The sequence below is a fragment of the Psittacula echo genome (assembly GCF_963264785.1).
Source record: "Psittacula echo genome assembly, chromosome: Z".
Classification (NCBI taxonomy): Eukaryota; Metazoa; Chordata; class Aves; order Psittaciformes; family Psittacidae; genus Psittacula; species Psittacula echo.
The window spans coordinates 50,995,580-51,016,134 of NC_137742.1; the positions used below are offsets into that span (position 1 = coordinate 50,995,580).

General features: G+C 35.0%; 1 protein-coding gene across 1 annotated transcript in view; it reads right to left on the minus strand.

Annotated features, from left to right (window-relative positions):
* SLC27A6 (solute carrier family 27 member 6) overlaps positions 1 to 20,555 on the minus strand; it is a gene marked incomplete at both ends in the record, with an annotated part of 41,526 nt that overhangs the window by 12,956 nt on the left and 8,015 nt on the right. The window contains 4 exons of the mRNA XM_080637115.1: positions 4,865 to 5,059; positions 14,628 to 14,752; positions 15,798 to 15,956; positions 17,925 to 18,131. Of these exons, the coding sequence (XP_080493241.1) occupies positions 4,865 to 5,059; positions 14,628 to 14,752; positions 15,798 to 15,956; positions 17,925 to 18,131 (686 nt within the window). The remainder of the gene's footprint in view (positions 1 to 4,864; positions 5,060 to 14,627; positions 14,753 to 15,797; positions 15,957 to 17,924; positions 18,132 to 20,555) is intronic.

Genomic DNA, 20,555 nt, shown 5'->3' on the forward strand with positions numbered 1-20,555 from the left:
CTTAAACCTAAATTAGTTTACTTTTAAGTCAAAAAGTATCTCTTATGCCACTTAATTTTTTGACAACATGAAAAAAGTGTGTAACACTCATTCTGCATTGCTGTTTAAAAGACAAAATATTATATATGTTGAAATAATTTATGATCTGTTATAAGCTTTAAACATTTCTCAGCTCAAAGCTGGTTTTGATCCATACAGTTATGAGTAAGAGAGATTTAGACTCTTGTAATAGTTGGAATACTTATACTTAAAATAATGAAAAAATATATTTATAAATAAAGATTGGCGTATTTTTTTTACATGCTATTTCTTCAGGTGCGCTTGCCATGGGTTATTTTTAGCCCTTCTTACAAGCTTCACTGTATCGCTCTAGTCCCACTCTCCCATTGCATGTTCTCTGCCATCACTCAGAATTTATTTCAGGGTAAGAAAGAGATTTATATATGTATTTGATAGACATGACTGAGAGTCTTACAGATTTTTTCCCATATCCCATTTGTATAAATACACATAACGTATGTCTTATATAATAAAATTTTAATAAAATTAATCATTAACTATATACATATGTATACCAGATGTAAATTTAATAATATATTACTTTGTTAATCTATGCACTATTTTCTTTGTAAAGCCAGCTAAAAAGCTATTCAGAGGCTTTTACTTTTCCATTCATTGACTCTGTATGAACATCCTTATTGAAGGATTTATTCATATACTACAGTGATGCTTTCAAGCACATGAACCAATGCCTCTTACATGAAAAGTATAGTGTAAAAGTAAACAAGTGCAAACAAGAGCACTCCTTTGAGTTAACATCTCACACACAGTGGCTTCTTGGATGTCTGGCAACTGTTATAACATTCATCTCTTTCTTCATATTACCTTGTGTCTTCCAATTTATGAAAGTAAATGTGTTCCGTAGAACCTTAATATTTATCATAAGTATTTGTCCCCACCCCTTGGTAGTTACTGACAGAAAAGTTACTTTGCTCATTCTAAGAGCTTGATTTGTCATTTAAAGCTGTAACTTTTGGCTGCATTTCACCTTTAGAAACTGCCATACAGCAGAAATGCCTTCCTATTTCTTTTCTTTTTACCCTGCTAAAAATACTATACTTTAAACCTACCTACTATTATTCCCATTATACTCTCGGTAAATGTATATATGGGTTTTTATATTGCATTTACTTCATTTCAACTGGGCAATTATACCAACAGAAAGAGAGTAAGTTACTCCCTTCTCCTTCACTGTATTACATATATGAACGCAGATGCCTCTTCTCCTCTTTCTCAATTCTCTCTCTATTCCCAGTTTAAGAAATAGGTGTTAGGTAAATCCCTAACATAGAGAATATGTCTCCCTAACATAAAGAATACACCTAAGGGTATCCTCGTATTATCCCATGTGTTAAGAAAATAATGTTTCATAAGTTATTGGAGCATTTATTTGGAGAAGCAGCAACAACAACAACAACAAAAACAAACAAACAAACAAACAAAAAAACCCCCCACAAACCAAAAAAATGGAGGAATTGGATGTCTGGGCTTTGTCTCTGCCATTCTCTTCTTTCCAGCAGGAGACAGTCTCATTTTCCAATTTCAGATCATTTATGATTCAGCAAATTAGAAATAAAGCTGCTCTCCTTTATATATTGCTAGAAGTCCAGCAGATGTCATTCAGATTGAAGTAAAACAAATACAGTAACTACACTTGACAATGCATTAATAATCTTCAACCTTTAAAATGTATTTTAAATAACCCGCAACAAATGCCTGTAATAAGCAAAACCAAACTTACATATGTCATTGAAATACAGTTTTTGTCACAGTACTTGCAGATTGTGGAGTAATCAAAAACACATATAAAACGTCCCCAAACTTAAGTATATCATGAAGCAGGCTGAAGGAACTGCCATACAGAGGCACTGCACTGGTGACAGAGCAAAGCCCAAGTAGTTAACAAATTGCAGAACTGTTAATTTGAGACATGTAACTATTGTAATACCATTAATATGCCATGTCCTTCCACTGACACAAATTCTTTCAGAGAGAGAGGCCATGTATGTCACATAAGTATGACTGATCTGGATTAAAACATATTACAAAAAAGTAATGATGGAACTTTGGAGTAGTCTCTGAAACTTCCTTGATTTAGAAGAGATTTGAGGCAGTTGTATTTCCACATAAAATGGGTCATATAATCCACCCACTGACCTGGCTAAACATACTATGTTCATGTAATCAAGGCAAAGTAGTTTGTCTCTGCATCGAATCTGGTTTTCCATGACAACCTTCATTCTTTTCTCAAACTCTACAGTCATACAATGCCAAATATATATACCTTGAGGGAAAGGTTGGGATCCAACACAACTCAGGTCCCTTGGAGAATGGCAGTAGCTGGATACTGAACCTGCTCACAAATAACTTGCTTTGGGCACTCTCCTTATAAGAGAAACTATGGAAATAACCAAAGTCTTACTGTGGATTTATCTCTAGGGAAAAGAGAGTATAGAAAAAGCCATAATAAAACTGATTTCAAGCGAAGCCAAATGCAATGAATGGCTTTTTCTAGTTCTTTCCATATTATGGCTTTTCCATATTCACATTGAATAAACAAGGGGATGACCCATAATTATCTTAGCAGACTATACTGATGTTTTCATAGATTATAACAGTTCCAACTTGGAATAGTATAGAAAATATAGAAAAGATGTCTAGTGAGATCAAGTATTCAGTTACAACTACATTTATTTTTTAACTGCAGCTTGCATGAGCTATTTTTACTCCTAATCTGCAGTGAGTGACTTGAATCATAAGCCCCATCATTAAAGAGGAAAAAGTAACATAGTTCATGTGCAAAAAGACACCTTTCCTTTGGAAACACAAACAGCATATGCTATTGACATATGAAGTGCACCTATTAATACATGCAAAACCCCAGCACTACTTGAATAAAAATAGAGATACTTAAAACAATAAATAGATAATTTGAAGTCTAACCCTTTATCTGCTGTAACCTTTACATAATGTTTCCAGAAGGTTAATGAATTATGTCATAACTCAATCAAAAGTTCTGAAATATTGAAAACAATTTACTCAGGTTTGGAACAAAGGTAACATTTGATGAGATTTAATTTTAAAAAAAAAAAAAAAAGTTTTAAAATAATTAAAGCATGTGGTTTATAAAAGTCTGAAACAAAAATCAACATCAGTTCTAAGGTTCCTGATTCACCTACTACTACGTAAATTCCAGATTCCTCGTTTTCTGTAGTGGATCTCTACCCTTCTAGACATCAGCACTTGATGTCCACCATGCATACTACAGAGCGTAAATTATGTAGATCAGACAGTAAGCAGAGTCAGTCTGCTTAAATTCCTGAGCTCTCAACAGTTTCTGAAAAATACACTAGAGTTTTTGGTGTTTTCCTGAGTGTTTCCAAGTTCCTCTCTCCAGTCTAGTTTCCTATCCCAGAAGTGAAGAATTCTCTGGCCCTGAGTTGCAAAGTAGTCTGCAGTCATCATGTGACGATGCTTAATTGAAGTTGTGGACCCTGGAACATATGCTACCTAGAAAACTATTTGCATGTCATAAGAAGATATCTCTGAGTATTTTTACGCCATCCTCTGAAAAAAGGTTTTGTCAGGATGTTTTACTATTAGTTCTCAGGAGCACAGATGCCACTAAAGCCAGCAGGATTTGTATATGTAGACAGGTATCTCAGTATAGATAGGTATATATATCTCATTTAATTTGCAAATTCTAGGCAATGCATTTAGTCCTATTTATTTCAACACAAGTAAAAATTGGTGTAAATAACAACACAACATTAAATATTGAGTCTCCTTGCTAGAAAACATTTCTAAATCTTGCATATTATTAACTAAGGCTTGGGATACATGTTACTTGCTGAATTCTTAAACCATTTAAGAGACGGTATTAATAGCACCCAAAGGGAAAAAAATGAATTTCAAGCTGAAATAAATTCTTCATTTACTCAGAAGGATGAAGGAAAAGCCACTGTATGTGACATAAAAACTATGTATTCCTTTTCCCCAAGACATGTAACTCCCATTGTCAAAGCTGATGAAAAATGTGTCAGAGGCTATTAAATAAGTAGTGAAAGAAATTCGTGGTTTTTCTAGTTTTAATAACCCAGAACAAACCAAATAAATATAGCAGATTTAGTAGATAAATGAGGTTAGATTTTTAAATTAATATCCTTGGCAAGTATTGTCTGTCACAATTACTCAACAATGATTATATTTATATTGTGTTATCTTTGAAATTTCTGAATAATGATATAGACTAGATGTTGTTTGAGTTGCTTATGTTTAATTGCACTTGCATATAAAATATCTCGTTGTGTCTATCTGTATGTTATTTTAATTGCTATTAATTCCCATGCCAAATACTTACATAATAATATTCACAATAAATACACTTTTTGAAAACTACTCTAGATATGATCTGTAGAACACTAACTCAGGAGGGATACTTATATGTTTATTTCACAGCTAATGAGTTCTTACTTATTAAAACAAATCCAGCTTCCTCTTATCCTTTAATACAGAGGTTTGAAATGATACTTGGAACCTACTAAAGATAGTCAGAAGAGGCAAAGCTTTTTTGCCTTTTGAACCTTAAGAAAAATCGAAGTGTTACTGCTGAAAGTGTAACTGGGTTGGGTGCTAAATACTATCTGCAGTACTTTAGCAGCCAAGATTTTTCAGAGGGTAATTAAGTCCAAAAATTTACTTTGGACTTATTATTGCAACTCCATTTGGTTGTACAGACCAGGTCCTGTGGTCAAACTGAGAAATATTTTACCTTTATCAAAGTAAAATGTAAATCAATAGTCACCTTATAAAAGAAATTGGTACGTCCAACAGATCCAATTTTTCCTGTGTGATTCATGAAACAAATGTTTCCTTCAGTAGCACCATAAAACTCACAGATCTTAACAGAACCAAATCTGTTTAAAAAATCCCTCCATACATCGTTTCTTACTCCATTTCCAACTGCTAATCGAACTTTGTGATTTTTTTCTCCTTCCTTCTGTTAAAAAAAAAAAAAAAAAAAGAAAATATAATTTAAAATACAATATACTGGTAACTTCATTTGATTGTTGCATGTACTTTCTTTAAATACACCAAGTATAAACAACAACAAAAAACAATCAAGAAGTTAAAGAAAGCTGCCATAGCTCACCCACAGCTACAATGTAGCAAACTGTAATAAAACTCCTATTATCTTGTTGACCAGGCAAATATTTTCTTGAATAATGGCTACATTAATTTATATAAATGCTTCCATGTTTTTAAAGTTGCATCGTCTCAGTCTGTTTCCACTCAGAGGAATTAGAAAACTGGGAAGAAGAGAGACGTTATTTCTGTCAAGGGATTAAAGTCAGCAGAGATTTACGGTTACTTTCTTGTGTGTTCAGATTTCACACACTTGTAATATCTGCTCCTTCCCACACACTGTATATGAGTCATCTTCTGTATTTCTTTTAATATTAAGACTTGCAAGGCTTTGTTCAGTGTAACTTGGAATATGTTATTTCTTGGCGATCTTGAGTTACTGTTGTCAACTTCCATGTTTTATTACAAGAAACACACTTGTACATGTTCATCCAGTTCAGTGAGACTCTCTGATTTTATGAACACATTCCCAAACCTTGAGATTGCATGGAGCACGTTTAAAATACAATCAGATTTCAGCTGAAGTATCAGAAGGCAAAATATCTAAATTGTTGTTTTGGTTTGATTTTGATTTCACCTGTTTTAAAATAAGGCTCCCTTTTTAATCACTGGAAGTGGCAATACAGAATGCCTTAGAAGTGAGACAGTGCAAAATAAATAAAAGTATGTTACCACGTATCTTTAGAACTGCATAGCACTCTGGTTCTGCAACACTGTCAGTATATGCTTCTATTATGTACACTTACATATATGTATGCAAACACCTGTCTGTATACAGGTGCACATAAATGCACATATTCACACTCGAGATATGTGTGTGTGTATATATATAAGTCCACATATATCTAATACAGAAAGCAAATAGTCCCTATTTTCTGTTCTTCTAGTCTAGTTTTCTTTTCCCTTTCCAACTCTAATCCAGTATGAATTAGGTGTGTCTTTGTAGTGAAAATCCATTTTAGCAGCTTTAATGTCACATAAAACCACAGCAAACTAGTTCTGTGAAGAGGTCTGGTCAGCTGGCTGAAACAGAAATCTTTAATCATTTGGGGTATTAAAATCAGTGAAGTTTCTACTGATAACATAAACAAGAGTGTTCCCCAGAGGCTTAACATCTTGGCCAAATTCAGTTTCATAAGGACAATGAATTTTCACTGTTGTAACAAAAACTGCAAACATAGTGAAATTTTAAGTTCCTTCTCTAAATTACAAAGACTGATCTCTTTGAAACTACTGATTCATAGAAGGATAAATACATCCTCTACTGAGCTTTGGAGTCTTTGTTTTGGAAATTAAGTCTTCTTGCTGGAGTGACTCAGCAAGGAACTCACCTACTTTGCTAGATGCACTTAGCTCTTGGCAGATAACAATCTGAGGCATTATCCTATTTTACCTCATAACTACCTCACAGGTCTTCCTTCATCACTAACCATTCTGTTTCTACAACAACCCAATTCTTCCTTTTTCCCCTTCTCCTCTCCTACCTTAGTTCACATGCAAAAGTAATTTCTAACCACATAAACACACACTTCACTGATTTCATGTTAAATCATTATTAGCAAGTGCTTCATTACAGTGTACAATGAAACTGACCAGGGAAATAGCCTTGAAAAAAGTGTATAAAAATTGCCCATAGATGTTATTTTTGGAGCAGTTTGATTTTTCAGCTTTCAACTTCAGATGCGTATCACAATGCAACAGTGTAGATTTGCATATATCTGAAATAATAAGGTCACATTCAAAAATAATGTACTTTCAATCATCAAAAGATATTCCTTCTTAGTAAAAGTGCTACTTTGAACTTTATTAGGGAATCTTTTTTCTTTTTTTTCATTCTTCCACACAAAAAATTGTCCACCATCTTTAGAATATTCCAGTCAGCTCAACTTAAAAACTTTCCAAAGATGATTATTTTCCTTACAGCTTCATTACTAAACTGAAATTAACCTGCCAGTAACTGAACTGCAGTTACCCCTTGCTGATGCGACTGAATTATTTAAATGTAATGCCTCTTCTAACAGAGGAAAAACAGCACAAGAGATTCTTTCACAGAAATCCTTTGTTCCACGTTGAACAGAAAAGACAAACATGCATATATATACACACATACTAATTAAGTGGGACAGTCATCAGACTAGGAACATTCAAAGTCTCTAGAGACCAAGTTAATAAGCAGGTAAGTTTGCTTCAATTATTTATACTTTAAGAAAAATAACAACATTGATAGCTGCTTGTTGCAAAGCCACAAACTAGGATGGACTAGGAAGAAGTGGCCTAAATGGATTTTAAATTATTTTTTCCAAAACAACAATTACCGCCTCTTTTATACTTTCAATTCCTCATGTTATTTTGGCTGTTTTACATTAATACAGCACCAAGTTGTTTCTGTAGTGGAAAATACACAGACTAAACTTCACAGGTTAGCATTCTATTATGCTTGCAATGTTAAAACCTATCCACAATACAGTATATGACTATCTCACTGACATATTAAGAGAAGTATTCTCTTAATATATTCAGCCCTTTTGCAAAAATACAAAAAAGGTGTATGATATGGTCAAGAACTAATTAGAACAAATTTTCTTAAAACAGAGGTCAGTAATTCACTTCTTCACAAAGAAGTCATAATTTCTGTTACACTGCATTACTGCAAACTTCTGTATTTGTGATTTAGTCAGCTCCATCACAGTTGTACACATCTGTTGATCTAAGACTCCCTGTAGAGTACTGCAAGGCTTTCTGAGGAAAAGGCATTAAAACTGTCATGCATTTAGCAGTCTTTCAACTGTAAGAATGGAAAGTACATGTAATTTAATTTCCTAGCAGGTTTAATAGGTATGAAGAGAATGATTATAATGAGGAAAACTTTAAACAGCAATGTCACATTAGTTTTACATGTGAGTAAATTTATATAGCCATGTTTTACGTATTTTTACTTAATCCGTATAACTAATATATGACATGAATTCCTATTAGCTTTCATGCAACTAACTTTCAATGGAAAGTGAATCACAGTACATAAAATTAGGCCATTTTAATATATTTTTCTGTAACAGGTCTATATGTTCATCATATGTATTATTGTCCAGATCACTGCCAACTCTAGGCATGTTAGTATCCATGGCCAATGTGGCCCAAAACTTAATAAATAGAATGCAATAAATAAGAGAAGAGAAAGAAAAGGGATGATAATTTCAACAAATTCTAGACACCTGGTTGAGTGATGCACACTTAGAGTGCTCTAATGCATGAGATGAAAAATAAATGAAATATGCAGGAACATATGCTTTAAACAAGCTATGGCACTAAACAGTCATACTTTGAATTTCTGCCATATTCAGATGCCTCATCAAATAGCTTCTCTGTGGCATAGCAGACAGAATTACAGGAGCAGGAGGAATTCCAAGAAATCGCTTTGTACATGTCTCTCATCATAAACTCTGCTCTCCCTGTGCCATTCTCGACTTCTGAACAAGCTGTGTCATGTCAGCAAGCTATGCCTGCAACAGTTGGTACGCAGTGATTGGCTGCATGTACATTCTAGCCTGCTGTAACAGCATAGTACCTCACTAACACTTTCTTCACTAAAAGCTGTATTTCCTCACAATATCTCACTTACGAAGGACTCAGTGCCTTGCCCTGATCGACTATCACAAATAAGTTCAAACAATGCCTGTCCTCTGAGAAGCTGTTCATGCTTTGTGTTTCTGAATGTGATTGATAGTTCTCTGCAAATAATTAGGGAAACAGATTTTAGAATAACAAAACATTAGAACATATTTCCAAGGTTTCTTTAAGAATGCCTGTTGATTTTCCCACACTATTTGCTTATCTTACAGCTGATTCTGAAATAAAATGGGAATTCAGTTATCCATTTATAACAATATAGTTGAAATTTTTTTTTCAATGCCTGTCTGAAGTATTAATAAGCAAGACCTGTTACTACCTTACACTTGGACTTTTCTTCAGTTTATTAGATCTTTGAACCCTGTACCAAATGTCTGCACAAATCATAAATCAGTTCTGACAGACTACTTCTCTACATTTTGAATGCTTGTTTCTTTTGTATAGTAATTAACTGACAAGTCAGGATCTGCCTTATTACACTAAATACCACGAACCTGGATTTTTCCATATACCAGACTTTTCTCCCTTAGTGTTCTTTGTAAACTATGTGGACTACTTACATGATTAAGTTGCTGACAGAAGACATGCCTTTCAAAGTGCCATCAACAGTATATTAAGCAGTGAAGGAAGGATTCATGACTGCAGCTAGTTAAAAATGCACTTCTTTTTTGCATTGCTTCAATTTTAAATTGCTTCATTTTTAAATTGCTTTAAATTTGAGTTGCTTCAAAAGAATACAAGAAAACAGGTTCATTGTCCTACTTCTACCATTTCTGCAGCAGGAAGAGCCAAATAGAAGAAAATGCAACTTCAAGCAAAGGTGGCATGAAATGTTTCCTGTGTTGTAACCTTGATGAAACTATAATTAATCTCAGAGCCTAAGAAATGCAAACACCTGTTAAATATAAAATATGATGGACACCACACAGGACTTACATTTATCTATTGACACATTAGCCCTGAAAAAAGGGTCATCGGGTAGTTAGTAAAGAGACTGTAAGAAGAGAGATACCCTACCGCAATTACAATGGCACATGTAATAAATTCTTCAAGATGCATGCTTACAAGGACTTTCCAGTAATGTTTAACTACAAATTACAACTAGATTTTTTGAGCAAAATACATACCCAAATTTAAAAATACAAGTAAAAGAAAACAGGAAGGGTGCTGAAGAGATGCACTGTAAGAAAGGAACAGGAATTCTAGGAAGAGGACATAGCCTTCCAGTTCAGGAACTGGTTGTTTGCTGTTTAGCATATCTCACTCTCACTACTCTTTCATTAATAAATCTCCTGATAAACTAATAGGATTAGGTCCTAACAGGAGTTTTCTTCCTTTAGCTCTTCTAATAGGAAATGTTTTCTTTAGCTGAACTTCTATTTCCTCAGAAAGTATCTGCCAACAAAAAAAGGCACTTTTGTCTGTATTCTACCCAGTAATTTTGGTGGTTGTCCTAGAAGCCCACAAGCCAAAATAAAAATTTTCCAAAGATCAATTCATAGAATTAAAGCACGCACAGCTTATTTCTTGTGCTCCACGCTGCACACAGTATTCTGTGAGCAATAGGAAGCTTCCCTTTGTGGAAGCATGACTGTGGTTTCAAGGTTTCACTATCAGGACATTTTTTGCATGACTGCAGTGCCTTAACCCAAAAGATGAATATGTAGGAAAAGAAGTTGGAAGGAAATTGTTCAAGTTATGTGACCTCTTAAAGATTCAGAAAAGTCTTGAGCCACCATGCCAGCAATGACATTGCAATTACCCTTCAGTGCAGTTTTGGCTATGGAAAACCAATGCTTCTTAGGGCCTATGGGAATCTATGAACATTGCAGTAAACTTTTCCCAGAAGAAAACCTGAAAAACCATTATTAGTGGGCAGAATGAGAAAGCAGACACAGAATCATCATGTGAATGGAGTCTAAGAGAGGTATGCCAGTACATTAAAATATCAGAAGGCAGTAGTCAAAATGGATGGCATTATAATCTGGTTTTAAACCCACTTTTTATAAATAATACTATTGTTGTAGTCATGGAATTTCAAAGCACAAAGTTTATTGGATATACAGGGGTTTTTTCCTCCTGATATAGTCTGGAGGAAAAAAATACAAGCTTTCAAACCCAAGGTTCATTTCTAAGCTTCATTTTACATGTGCTGAATGCATTCTTAGTTTAAAAAATCTATTTTCTTTAACTGCATGTACAAACAGTGTTCAGTTCTGCTTTAGGCACTGTTAATACTGTAATAAATGAGTGACAACTTGGATTAAGAATATATCTACTTACAACATATAAAAGTGGTTGCAGATTTCTTTAAAAAAACACCCACAGGTTACTAGAAGAATAAATAAATTGCAAAATTACCCTCAGTAAATAAAATTGTAGTGACATACAGAGATTTTTCAGAGGCTTCAAATGGAAGGTATAGGTGTGGTTGCCTATAACTGTGACACACAACTCTTTTAGGGGTGTTTAATAAAATGTTTATGCTGAAAACCTGCAAGGCACTAGAAAAATTTCTGCTCCACGTTTTAGTGATAACAGAAAGACCAATTTTCAGTCCTGAACATAAATTGAGCTAAACTTAATGGGGAATAAAATGTAATGTGAAATAAAACCTGCATTGTAGGGAAGTGCCTGCTGATTCATTTTTACTTCCTTACGTGATTATCAAATTCCCTCCCTTCAAACCAACCTGTTTCTGGGTGTGAGAGTGCTATCCTACCTTTTTAAATCCCATTCTTAGACCCTTTACCACAACACTTGAGTCAACAGCAGGGAAATAAATGTTCATTCTGTTTGCTTATCCCAGCAGTACTGACTTCCTTGTTTTCTCCCTCTAAATTACTATTGTTCTAATAAAGATGAGTTTTAATACAATAAATCCCTAAGCATCTTTTCTAAAGTCACTTCGGAGAGCTTAATCACATGGCCAGACTGGACCTAGTGGAAGGACTGACTTTTTCAGCTTAACAAAATAAAGCTTGAAAGCTGATATCCATGGTCTTACACACTTGCAATAACCCAAAGGAGATACTGGTGCCAAAGGATGACATTGGCTCAACACCAAGTGGGCATATGTCGTGGTTTAAGCCCCGGCTGTAAATTAGAACCACGCAGTCTACTTCCCCCCCCCACTCCCCAGAGGGATGGGGAGGAGAATCGAAAGAATGTAACTCCCACGGGTTGAGATAAAAACAGTCCAGTAACTCAGGTATAACACAAATCACTACTGCTGCCACCACCAACAACAATGATAAGAGAAATAACAAGGGAAGAGAACATGATACCGCTCGCCGGAAAAGAGAGCCCGACCAAAAAGAGGATGTGCCCTTCCGGGTAGCTCCCAGTTACATCCCCGGGCATGACGTGTTGTGGTATGGAATATCTCTTTGGCTAGTTTGGGTCAGGTGTCCTGTCCCTGCTTCCTCCCGGCCCCTCCTCCTCCCTGGCAGAGCATGAGACTCACAAAGTCCTTGGTCAGTCTAAACATCAGTGTTATCAGCTTTGTTTCCAGGCCAAAAGTCAAAAACACAGTGCTGCAACAGCTACTAAGAAGGAGAAAAACTGACTGCTACTGCTGAACCCAGGACAGCATAAAACAGGAAAGATATTGAAAGAAAATTTCTAAGCAATGACATAATTAATTATGAAACAGATTTTGAATGCAAATAGAAATAAACTCTGGTTTTACAGAGCACTTACCAAGTTAATGTAAGATATCATAAATCATACAATTAATGTCATAACATATGACAGCTTATGAGAGAAGAAGATAGGACATAATGATTAGGAAAACTGACTTCTAGCCTTTGTTTGTAAATCACTTCAGGATTCAGTTGTCCTTTACAGAGAAAAAGGAAAAAGATGCTGCATTACCATTCATATATTTCTAAAAGCTCCAGGATGCAATGCATTATTTACATAGCTTATTGCTTCAAATTCGAAATAAATCTGCAAGTGCATTAGAAAGATTTTTATACACTTTAAGTTAAAATTTTAAATGTGTTGCAACCTTCTATGGAAAGTATATCCACAGATTAGTAGAGAATTGTTTCCAAGACCTTTCTTTAAAGAGCATTTAGGGAGCTCTGCTATGCTGTACTTTTGAAATTTCATAGATCACTGTTAAGAGACTTTGAGCAATGTCAGCCAGCAAGATCAGGTTATTAATTTGCTGAATATTCTCTTTCACTAGACTAGTTATATTCTCAGAGCAGAATCCATTTGGTAGTTACTGACGGCTACTAGCTATCAATGCTAGTTCTTATATTTTCAAAAGACTTATATGATCAAAAGACTGCAAAAAAAGAGTTTGAAAGGCATGAGGATTACTCACTTACTTAGGAGCCTAGCAAAATTTATGAACATCATATAATGCTAGTTCTTTGTGCTCATACATGAGGAGAAAAGACAACTTTGTTTACTAAGAAAGTTTCAGATGCATTCTACTGCAAAAATGTCTTTACTTTTGAAGACATTTTGAAGACACTTTGAAGACACAAGAGCTGCTACAGATGTGAGTGGTAGTCAAAAGATCAAACAAGACAAAACTAATCAGAAAGCTAAGCGAAGATCTATATGCTACCACAGAGATTGACAAAAGTTTAATTCAAAAAATATGAAGTAAGAAGCCACACTGTGGCCTCCATTAGAAATATACCATTCATTTAAAGTTTAGTGTTAAAGAAACAAATGAAGCACTTAATTGCTATAGTTTTATAGTTTTTTATAACTATAGTTATAGAAGGCCTTTACAGTACTCTAACCTTGAGAATACCATACACATATCTTCCCAGAGCTTATAAACTTGTATTTGCCCTATTTTTCTCATGCTGCAAGTATATATAGTACTTCTATGTTAATGAAACTTAAAGAGAGATAACAACTTGGCAAATTATTTCACCTACTTGAAAAATAACAACAGATTATTTGATGTACTTAAATCCTTCCACTTATTTCTCTGGACATGTTTCTCTTACAGATTTAATATGACAAATATTTACTATTTTTGTTCAAGTACCTAGCCATCAAACTGTTTCATTTTATAATTTAATTTTGCTTGTTAAGGAGCATTATACTTCTCTTTAGTGAGCTAGCAAAAACCCTACCAAAACCAAAAAATCTACAGAGCCTCACAAAGCAAAAAGTTTAGACATGCCAGCTCCTATAAAAATAAAGTAATAAGGCAATAAATTGTCACATAAAAAGCCACATAAAGCAATAAATAGAATAGTCTATCATTGTTGCTTTAAGATGCTGAACAGGATAAAATGGGTAAAACAAAACGCCATCCTCTAACTGTATAGTTAAAGGACAGAAGAGGGGAACAGTTAATCACTCAGACTGCAAACACAGTTTGCAGATTATTTCTTGTGCTCTTGCAAAACATGACCTACAAAACTTGAGACCTGTCATATGTGCCAAGAAACAAAATTTTGAAAACTCTGAAAAGAAATGGAACAGCAATCCTGGTTTTCTGAACTTAAATTGTGAAACTCTGTGAAATAATATTTTTTCACCAAATGATACTGCATCTGTTTTTAGTCTTGAATTCTTTTCTTTTAATACTTTAAGATCTTCCTGATTCAATCCTTTTTTTTTTTTTTTTACCCTTTTTTTTTTTTTTTTTACAGTCTACAGATCACCAAATATTTCAAGAACCTCACATAGGAAAAAAAAAAGAGCAGAAGGACAGGCTCAGTATAGTTTTATTTCCCTTTTAACATAACCACACGAAGAACAGTAAATGTACATATTTCTTGCACACAAATCACTGTCACTTTGGTTCCACTTACCACTGGCTGGCTACAAAGGTAACGGCACAGTTCTCCAATATACTGGATGACAGTCACATTGTACTTTTTGCAGTCACTCCAAAACTGACTAGCGGAAAACTTCTTTTTCAACACACAGGTTGCACCTTTATGGAAACAGTAGAAAAGGAAATAAAGCATTTTTCTCTATATGCCACTTTAGCTAGCTATGTCCACTATTTCTAGAAAATAGAACATAAGAGGAACGAAGAGCCTCGTTCAGAGAAATATTTGGTATTTTAAAAATCTTTTTATTAGAAAACTTGTGCTCGAATCTGTTAGGCAAAGAAGGGGAACAAGCTCAGTCTCCTGCTTGGTGAGACAGTAAACCTATCGATAAAAGGTTAAAAGCAAGAATACAGCTTATCTTTGTTGGTGTTGTTACATTATGCAGAAGAATTTAACTGAAAATATCCAGAAAAGTCAATCTGAATTAGAAAATCATTTGGGTATCACAGAAACTAAGTTTTCAACAAAGAAAGTATTCATCAATGCAGATTCAGACAGAATTAACGCATAACCAAATGATCTTTCCCATGCTCTGATTTGTCCATGCTGCTTCAGGAAACAGGAAATATTTGCCATCAAATTCCAAATAAATCTTTTCAAAAAAAGTCATTGAGGACACTTATGGTGCCTCAGTAAAATACGTATTTTATTGTCTGTGCCAAAACATCATGGAAATTAACTGGAAAAAGTTATCTATCATCTAATGATATATGACAAAGCTGAATGTTTACTATACATGCATTTGTAAGTCTTCTTGTCATCAAAATACATTTTAGTTCTATTCCACTACCCAATGCTTAGTCTGTACTAATACTAATGCACTATACACACTGCCAAATTATTACATAGGTCCTTAAGTTCTTTTTTACCTAAATATAAAAGAGAGTAAAAACCTCTGTGACACAAATGACTGTAAAATTCTTCTCCAATACCACAAAGTTCACTTGTAAGAGATCCTTCACTGTTACACCGTCTTCCCCCCAAATACAGAAATATAAAGCTATTCTGAAAAGATTACTCATTTGATTTTAGCAAAGCATTAGTTTCCCAAATGTCAGTGAACCTACATATGTTTTATACATTTTAGCAATAGTTTTAATATTCATATTCTGTATGAATACAATTAAGCGAAACAAGCCCTACCCAACTCAATGCATCCACCGATGCCAAGAAGAGATGCTGCGCTGTGGTAAAGAGGCAGAGTAATATAAATGATGTCATCTGCAGTAGCACCAAAAGCCCACAGTCCAGCAGCTCCTTTAAGAACCTGCATCTGACTGATGACTGCAGCCTTCGGAAGACCTGTAATGAAAACATAAATCCATGCCTAACACTTTTTTTTTTTTTTTTCCTGTGGAAGATCTCTAAAATCATAAAAGAATCAATTGTTTCTTCCTGACCAAATTTTCAGCCATCTCTTTAGATGGCCGCTAATAGACAACCGGCTGTTTAATACAGAATTGCATGCATGTTCCGTACACATAAAGATACATAAACCAGTTTGTAACCTCATATGTTGGTTGGTTAATCTAATGTCAAATCAATTCAAATAGCTGGAAACATGAAGAAACTCCATGGTTAGCATGCTATCAAACTATATAGAGCCAAATAAGGGCCAAAAGCCTTTACTGTACATACAGATTTCCTTTAACATGAAGAGGCATTACACTAGATCTCTTCTAGGCAAGATTCATAATGATTGTAATGTAATTAAGAAAGGTATGGGATCTAGACAAAGTAGATCACATAGTGGGTGCTTATCTAAGATGTGTACACCTAAGTCTACCTATTTGTTCTAGAACTCTATGAAAATTACGTAGAATTAAAAAAAAAAAAAAAAATCCAGCAAAAAGTCCACTCCAGTTAGATTCTTCTTAGTGAGTTTCTTCAGGTTCAGCACAGAATTTCTGTTCGGCAAAGCACAGACTAACACAAGCGCTTCTTGGGCTATTACTCTGATACCCATTATTTTGAGTAGGGATTATGTTCTTGCTTCATTTATGTTCTCACATACAGACACAAATTTTAGGCTGAGTCCTGATGATGAACAGTGAGAACTCAAAACACTTAAATTCTCGCTGTTTAAAACATTAAAATTTTTTTAGAAAATTAATGGTTTAGAAAGTTTTCTTACCTATGATAGCACAGCCACCAGTCATCTGAAGACTTACGTGGAGCTGTTAACTGGAAGTGTAATCTCTGGAGATTCTAGCTACACTTTAAAGCTACTCCAAACCCCATCATAATAAAGACAAAAGGCAATAAACCCATGTTGCCTGTGAACCACTTATAGCAAGAAGTGCTCTAGAGATTCTTGACTTTTTAACTTCTGCCTTTGCAGGCAGCTAACTACAGACTTTGCAAGATACTTACTTCTTTTAACTATGTTTATTGGTGATTGATTTTAGGAGCAACACTATGCGCTTGCTTTATTTAGAAGTATAAAAATCCTTAGTTACTGTAGATTAGAATTAGTTATTCCACATTCTTCAGAATAAACAAACCTTACTCTTTTAGTTACATGGATCAGTGTAAATTAATGTAATACATATAAGCATTCAAAAGTAATTTAAATTCTACATAACTGAAATTTCAGACTTTACACAGATGTTCTGAATGCACTTATAAGAACAAATTCATCCTACCTGGAGAATTCTATCATATTTTTTAGCTAGAACTCCTTACTTTTAACCAGAAGATGATCCATGTTTATATTTAGTGGTATTATAATCATACCTGACTTCTTAACAATATTTGTAACTCCCTAATTTTTTTGTTCCAGACTGACATTTTTATTTCCTGTTTTTCCCCAGAGCCTGAAGCAAATAAATTAAATAATCTTATTTTCTGCCTCTAAAGTGACCTGCATAGAATCTGACTTAATGAAGAAAAAACAAGTGTCTATTTGATTGTTTGAAGATTGTTTTTTAAAGCTCTTGTTACGATGTTAGCTATATTAGTTAGGCAGTGATATGTGATCAGAAAATACTATTTACTATAACTGCAAACCCACCAAAAATGGAAAATGTTCTATATACACCTTAGCTGTGAACTAACAAGAGGTAACGCTTCTGGTAGCATTTGTGCAATGTGGCAGGAAAAAAAAAAAGCCCATCACTGAATATAAACAGTCACTGACAAGAAACATGCTTATAATGTTTCTAAATGAGAAACATGATACTCTCTTATGAAAAGATGAACCAGAAGATTAGAGTTTTGGAAAATTCAAGTTTCTAGATGAAAGCTGAATTAAAATATAGACTCTTGTACCTGTTGTTCCTGAAGTGAATATGTATAAAACAGATGACTTGAGGTTGCTGGCAGAACGTCGATTAACTGGAACGGGGTCTTCCGATGCAGCCTCTATTTTGTCTAAAAGGGTATGCACACTTGAAAAAGTGGAGTCTTTCGTCATTATCCAAACACTAATATCTTTTTGGAGGTCAGGAAGAATTTCTTCCAGGGTCCCAAGCAAATCTTAAAAATTAACATAATATAAAGTTACATCATCACTTCAGAAAACTACGAAATAAAATATTTTTCCCAAAAAAAGTTTTATTTTTTATATTGGAAAGAGGAATGAAAGTTGCTTCCATGGACATAAATAAATTAAATAAAGTAATGATGAAGTAGAACAAAAAGTCATTGAAAACACAATATGATGTGGTAAAAATACTGCTGACCCCACAAGGCCTAATTGCCAACTAGCCCTCAAGCCAAAATGGTGAACCTTTATTCCTAGCTGCTGCATCCCACCTCATTTTGGATAATCCTCGGTCATTGCTAAAACCAGAATGAAGTGTAGTTAAGTTTCAACTTCAAATAAAATGAAGGAATCTGTTGAAGATGCAAGGCGAATACATACATAGCTGGTAATTGGAGTACATCTTTCCATGAATGCCCTCAACAGCAGTCTCTCATCGAGTGGTAGTTTTTCACAAAGCACAGAAGTGACTAATTTAAAACCACATAAACTATCATACATGTAGGTACCTGAATTTCACAGAATAGAAATATGACACAGGTCTGTGACTTATTCAGACATTGCTGAAGAACCATGTGGCTATTTGTGTAGTGCTTTGAGTGTTTTAGATACCTTAAGGCGTTTTATTTTAGGTGCATTAGCCAGTTTTATTTTATTTCATGTTTATTTTTTTATCACACATTCATTCACTGAAAGCTGTTCCTTCACTGAAAGACATTTTTTCTATTGGGTTTTACCTGAAGATAAATACAAACTCACTTTTATAAAATAAAACCAGCAGGATAACTAAAGTCTATGTTGTTGGCTTATCAGGAAGAAAACTATGACAGAACTCCAGATTAAACAAAAAGGAAAAATATAAATAGAGGCCAATCCTTAAGTAATACATTTGGTATTTATGTTTATATTTCTAAGCATTTTTACAAGCTATCACTTTCTCAGAACATTGCATTGGCATTGAAGTACTAATCCAGGAACAGTCTCAAGAACAGGAATATTGCTTTCAATAGAACTATTCATATACTTAAAGATTCATTTACACCTAAGTGCTTTGCTAGATCTCAGCCTATGTAATTAATCTTACAAATACTCCTGCGGATATAAATTTATGTTACTATCTCAGGTTTTAGAGATGAATAAACAAAGTTGACATGACTCACACAGAACCTTATAATGAGGCACTGCCAGAGCCAGCATTTCAAATCCTCATCAAGTCCAAATATGGATACCACCAATAGAAACCTCTTCCATAAATTTTACACGAAAATACCTGAAGATATTTAATCTTTCAGAAAACTACTTTTCTAATGACAGACTGCTTTATGTATTTTAATGAATGACATACTAATTTCTATTACTATAACAGAGATCGGCCTACTGCCACCAACTAAACATATGTCTTACAAACCTAAACCCTGCAGAGTACAAGTCCTATATATTTTATGGATGCTTAGCAAATAGATCTGATGAATCATAGAATTATAGAATAGTTAGGGTTGGAAAGGACCTTAAGATCATCTATTTCCAACACCCCTGCCATGGGCACGGACAGCTCACACTAAACCATGTCACCCAAGGCCTCATCCAACCTGGCCTTGAACACTGCCAGGGATAGAGCATTCACAACTTCCCTGGGCAACCCATTCCAGTGCCTCACCACCCTCACAGTAAAGAATTTCTTCCTCATATCCAATCTAAACTTCCCCTGTTTAAGTTTGAACCCATTACCCCTTGTCCTGTCACTACAGTCCCTAGTGAAAAGCCCCTCCCCAGCATCTTTGCAGGCCCCTTCAGATACTGGAAGGCTGCTATGAGGTCTCCACGCAGCCTTCTCTTCTCCAGGCCCAACAGCCCCAACTTTCTCAGCCTGTCTCCATACGGGAGGTGCTCCAGTCCCCTGACCACCCTCATGGCCCTCCTCTGGACTTGTTCCAACAGTTCCATGTCCTTTTTATGTTGAGGACACCAGAACTGCGCACCATACTCCAAGTGAGGTCTCATGAAAGCAGAGGGGCAGGATCACTTCCTTCGACCTGCTGGTCACGCTCCTTTTGATGCAGCCCAGGATACAGTTGGCTTTCTGGGCTGCGAGCGCACACTGAAGCCGGCTCATGTTCATTTTCTTATCAATCAACACCCCCAAGGCCTTCTCCACAGGGCTGCTCTGAATCTCTTCTTTGCCCAACCTGTAGCTGTGCCTGGGATTGCTCTGACCCAGGTGTAGGACCTTGCACTTGTCATAGTTAAACTTCATAAGGTTGGCATCAGCCCACCTTACAAGCGTGTCAAGGTCCCTCTGGATGGCATTTCTCCCCTCCAGTGTATCAACTGAACCACGCAGCTTGGTGTCAAGTATGAAGTATGACATTAAAATGTTTGTGTTCTAACTTCCTTGTATTGCAGAGTGATTCCAGGAA